We start from the raw sequence: 5,635 nt of genomic DNA, 5'->3' as shown, positions 1-5,635 counted from the left end.
CATGCCGTAAAATGGTTACACAAAGCATCGGTTTTGGCCAAAAATAGGACTCATTCGCATAGATCGATTTCAGTCCAGTTTTCTCCATTCTGCGAGAAAGTCAGGTTTGGTTCACATGCCGTAAAATGGTTGCACAAAGCATACGTTTTTGCTAAATATTGGACTCGTTTGCATGAACGATTTGGGTCCATTTTTCGCCTTTCTGCGAAAACGTCTGTAGTTTGGGCTACATGCCGTAAAATGGTTGCACAAAGCATATGTTTTTGCTAAATATTGGACTCGTTCGCATAGATCGATTTCAGTCCATTTTTCGCCTTTCTGCAAAAAAGTCTGAAGTTTGGGCTACATGCCGTAAAATGGTTGTGCAAAGCCTGCGTTTTGGCTATTTCTGTGAAAAAGTCCGCTTTTTGGGCCACATGCCACAAAATGCAGAAATGATGCGTTTGGCTTAAAATTGGACCCCATTCGCATGCATTGATTAAAATGCATTTTTCACATTTGTCTGTGGAAAAATCCGTGGTTTGCGCCACTTTTTTTTAGAATGATTGCACAAAGGATGTGTTTTGCCTAAACATCGATTGAAGTCAGAGATCGATTGAAGTCAGTTTCTATCATTTCAGCCAAAAAGTCTGTAGTTTGGGCCACACGCCGTAACAAGTGATAGCAAAAAAGAAGCGTTTTGGCAAAACATTGAACTCATTCTCATACATTGATTGAATTCAATTTTTCATATTTCTGCGAAAAAGCTCACAGATTAGCCCACCTACCGTAAAACGATTTCACAAGCATGCGTTTTGGCTTATTATTGTAAACATGGTATCCCAAAATGTCGTGAATCCAAAGCTGACGTATGCACAAATAGCAATCTTGGCGAATTCCTATTCTGATTATGTATCGTGATGACTCAATTTAGCGTCCTCCTTTCAACTTGCGCCCCTGTTCAAATGTGTTTTTGTTAATAAGCTCCCCTATTCCAATAAGCACTCCCTATTCTAGTAAGCGCCCACATCAAAACAAGCGCTGCTATTCTAATAAGCGTCATTCCTTTAAGGATCCTTATTCAGTTCACGCGACAAGGATCCTTTCCACGGGATCATAGAAGGGAAGCTGTCTACAGAACAGCACAACAAAGGCAAACCGGCGTCCTATAGTTGACTGGCCCCGGTACCACCTATGCAAACTTAGTTTGCATTGGTTATTATCATTATTAACTCCCTTGGGATTGTATGAATATCCTATATAATAGATTGCATTGTACCATACCCTGTCAATGCACTTGAGACCGCAATCTGAAGTCATGTTTAGCTTCCCACCCTCGAGTAAGTCGGGTTGAACCTGTTTTGACACCTTTCCTCGGTCTGGTCTTGGCGCGTCCCAGGCCAGAGGGATTCCCCATACCTTAACTACATCTCATGAAAAACAATACAAAGGGGGGAATATTACACTTTGTGCGGCCTTCGAACCAGCCGGAAGAGACATTTCAACACACCAGGTAAACAAAATGCGATTCCGAATTTATCTTGATATTTTCATCTGTTTCAAATATCAAAATTTCATCAGGCAAACAAAAAATATACATCCGCCATTACAAATGAGCAACACATTTTCTGTGCAATTAATTTGGGAGCCTCAGAGTGATATTTGCCGAGTCAAACTTGACACTAGGAAACTTTAAATAGACAGCGTAAAGCAAAACGTACTCCCGTACATACTATCTATGGGGTGTCAGTTGCTGTGAAGGGTGTGGCGCAGTGAATCAGTTTTTTGATCTGAATATGATTTCATTTACTTGGACACTGTCCAGTGGACTGATCAGTAGCCCTGCTGGAATTAATTAACCGAATGAAAAGAACGGTACAGAATAGAAACTTCAATTTAAATTGAATTTCATGTTACCGATGCACACGCACATAGATATGCACGTAATTGTAACAAAGATTTAGTGGACAAAAGCAAGTTTGGGGTAGCCGGTAGGAAAAGAACGGTTGCAAAATTAATCGTATCTTGTTCTAAAACACAATAAAGGGTTTCAGATTCCTAGTAGTACACCCCCGCCCAAACAGTTCTCGAGTATTCCTTCCTACCAACTAAAAAATAAAACATTGTTTAAGCCTTCAGAATGAACATTCAAATTATTTCCTCAGGAATTACAGAAGATTTGAAAAAACGGGTATATTTCTGCTTCAAAAAATTATGGACTAAATAGCTGCAAACAATGTTAATTTGTGATTGCTTCCAACACTTCCAACTTCCCTTGGGTTGGATATTACGCGGTTCTTACTTAAACGAATTTAAAGATAAAGAATGCACACAACACTCATCAGCTACCAACATAAACGTTTTAATATCGTTATTATTTCCTATTGGAATGCCTTTAGAACCTACAACACTTTCTAGAGTTTAGGTAAAGCGTTTGACATGTTCAGCTTCTAAACTGAAACGTTTCTTCGACTTTTCAATAGGAAGAACTGTTGCCATTGTTGCTTTAATACATGTGACTTTTGTTTTCTGAAGAATTTTACACTAACTTTAACTGAAACTGGTACAGTTAGCCTTATGTAATTACTGCACCTGATTATACAGTTTGCTCATAAACATTCGAATCATGTGAAATTTTACTTTGTTCGAGAGAGATTTCCCATTGGTAAAAAAATAAATTGCATGTCTAGTTTTAACCGGTGCATCAGTTTTATTATCTCGGTGTTGGAGCTTTTTATCTCAAAATAAATGTTTGTAGTGATTTGTTGTCGAGGCGATTTACATTTTTTCCTGGCGCAACTGCACTCGTCATGAAGCCAAATTTGGGATTTTGTTCAGAGGTTTTGTGTTTTACAATTTGCAACGATTGCTCTGCGTGCAGCAGTTTCTTAAATGCATGTTCGCAAATTTCTCAACAATGACATTGACATGCTCGAAATAAAAAAATAAATTCATTTCAGTTGCTTTAAATTTAGTACAGACTGAAGTGAAAGAATCCTGAGTCTGAGGACCATGTAAACTGACTTGGAAGGCTGAGGAGTTGATCTTCAAAACCTTCCTCATCGCACTACATGCTACCACTCCGGTATAGGCGAGGCTCCTATTGAAAAACTGAGCTTTGGGTTTTGGAACACATACGTTTATCTGGCAGCCTCTAGTTTCATAATGGTTGATATCTCTAACTGGTGTAAAGTTGCGTGCCAGTTTCCGTTAATTAACGAAGGTGACAGAAAAGATGGTCTGCTTGTTCTTAAGCCTCTGCAGCTTCGAGGAGACAAACAAATTTCTACTGGACCTTTAAAGCAAACTTAAGTTTATTGAGTGGATCCCCAAGGATGCACATAAGGGGTCATAAAGACTTAACCCTAACAACATAATAAGTAGAAGAGGGACATGGTGGTATAAAATTGACTGAAATTATATTAGATTAACTGAAATTAAACCTAATTTGTTTATTGAATGCAAAACAGACTTACAAAGGGAAAAAAGCATAAATTATAACAAAAATATTAAGAAAACTTAAATTCAACAACAGAACAATCCCAATTATTACATTACTTGCGAAAAATTTTGGACGGTGTTAATTTCGAACAAAAAAAGTGTCTGAAAATAAACCGTCTGAATTTTTTAAGCGTCCCAAATTTAAAACGTCTGAAAATTTTACAGTATAGCAAACCACGCTGGTAAGCCGAAACAAACCTGATATGATGACAGGAATAGTGAAGGCTGTCACTAAGAAGCTAGAACCAGAAGATCCTTTCCAAATTCTTGTCGTAGACTATTAAACCACTTTGAGCTCCAAAGCTCAAAAACTCTAGATGAGACACTGATTGAAATACTCACATATATCTACATGACAAAATTTGTGTTATTTTCTCATCGTTATATCCGTTAACCCTTAAGGGTGCAGAAAAACAATTTTAAGGCACGTTTTCGCAGCGTTATTCAACGTTTGTTGGCTTAAAAATTGCTTTAGCAATGTTTCAGTGAAGTGTCCGAAATCTTTGTCCAAAATTTGTCCAAAATGAGAAAAAATGTGTCCGAAAATTAACCATCTGAAATAAAACGTTGAAATTTAAACCTCCGAAAATTTTTGCACGTAATGTAAGTACTATATAGTTGACAACAAAATTGATAGTGACCTCATGGCTTAATAAAGACTACTAACATTATTGCATTAGAAAAAGTACATCTCAAAGTACTACTCATCCTAGACTAAGTATGTCATGAGACAAAGTAAACAGTGTTTATCTTGACTCACACCTGTTACATTTTTGGACTCTTGGTGCAGAGCACTTTAGCATTGATTCAAATAAATGGGTCCTCGAAGCTTGCCAATTTGCATTAATTGACTCCATTCTTTTTCCCCAATCATTCGCTTGGGAGTCTCTAAGGTCTGTTCAACCATGAAGAAGGTCGTCTGCTTCATTTAGAAGAAATTCATAATAACCTAACAAGGAAAAGATAAAAATTAAAAATAAAATGATATGCAGCCAAAATTAGGTGGAATGTGTGATACAGCAGATTGGGTGAAATAATATAGGTGGCTGTGGTTGATGTTGTTGAATATATATGTTGTTGTGGCGATGTTGCTGTGGTTGAAATAAGGGTGATACATAGCACAATTACATTACTATATGTCAAAAGCCAGTGGGCAATAAAGTTAGTACATTATAAGGTAAAATATATAAACAATGAAGTGGCATTGATGGCGAAAAAAAGGTTATTCCAGTTTTTGCGTGTGATTTGTTGGGCAAGACTTCACAGAAATTCATTTCTTCAAATTAATAAACGACAACAACAATTATTTTACATATACCCACGCGGCAATGTAATATCATCTATAAATATGCATAAACTGATTTGACCGGGTTCTGGCTGTTCAGTTGCAGCAAATGTCAAACTAAACTTATACCCAACTAACGATATAACTGACAATTTTTTGATTAATACCATCTGAATCCTGGTCTGCGCACTGTTCTATGAAAGGCTCACAAGAATCATGCATTTCTTCATCAAGGCCAGTGTCATTTGTACTCTTAGCTCCTAAAAATGCAGTAAAAAGAATTCAGGAAATGTACAATATATGCGTAAAAAAAGCCCAAGTCACTAAACGCGAAAAGAAAGAGAACACTTTATGACTTTACACGAGGCTAAAACGTCTGGAAACAGTACCAGTACCTACGTACCCTGGCTTTTCCTATTTGGTCTGTATTTCGATTTATAAACTCGTCGGCCAGTTAGAGGATCTCGCCGAAATTCCATGATTGTAGCCTTCTTTTTGGTTTTCTTAACGGCATTTTGATCCAAAAGTTTAGCAAGACCGGCAATAATATCCGCAGATGACTCTTTAATTCCCTTTTTCTTTGGCCTTTTCCTAGATCTGCTCTCATCTTGATCCGCCATTTTGATTCCTTGGGATCCACGCCTCCTTAGCATTGCCTCTTGTTTTACTGATTATTGGTAAAACAAGACTCTGAGCCAGTTACTGATTATTGGTAATTCTAGAATGAGGACATGTTGTACCTGAACGTGTTTTAACTAACATTAATTAGAGGGATACTGGGGAACACTCGGCCGCTGAGCACACACACAGGGACCTGGGGAGAAGTGACGTCACCTGTGAGTTAGCGACACAAACGCTCCTTGGCAACCG

General features: G+C 37.7%; 1 protein-coding gene across 1 annotated transcript; it reads right to left on the bottom strand.

Moving 5' to 3' along the window:
- Positions 1–2,668: 2,668 nt before the first annotated feature.
- On the bottom strand, positions 2,669–5,479 carry LOC131795467 (uncharacterized). Its single transcript, XM_059113048.2, has 3 exons — positions 5,169–5,479; positions 4,933–5,025; positions 2,669–4,429 (listed from the first exon to the last, which is right to left on the bottom strand). Exons 1-3 carry the CDS (start codon positions 5,416–5,418, stop codon positions 4,380–4,382), a joined length of 393 nt encoding a protein of 130 aa, XP_058969031.2. The 5' UTR covers positions 5,419–5,479; the 3' UTR covers positions 2,669–4,379.
- Positions 5,480–5,635: the final 156 nt, after the last annotated feature.

Source organism: Pocillopora verrucosa, chromosome 5 (assembly GCF_036669915.1).
Source record: "Pocillopora verrucosa isolate sample1 chromosome 5, ASM3666991v2, whole genome shotgun sequence".
NCBI classification, from domain to species: domain Eukaryota; kingdom Metazoa; phylum Cnidaria; class Anthozoa; order Scleractinia; family Pocilloporidae; genus Pocillopora; species Pocillopora verrucosa.
This window is presented reverse-complemented; position numbering and strand designations above follow the sequence as displayed.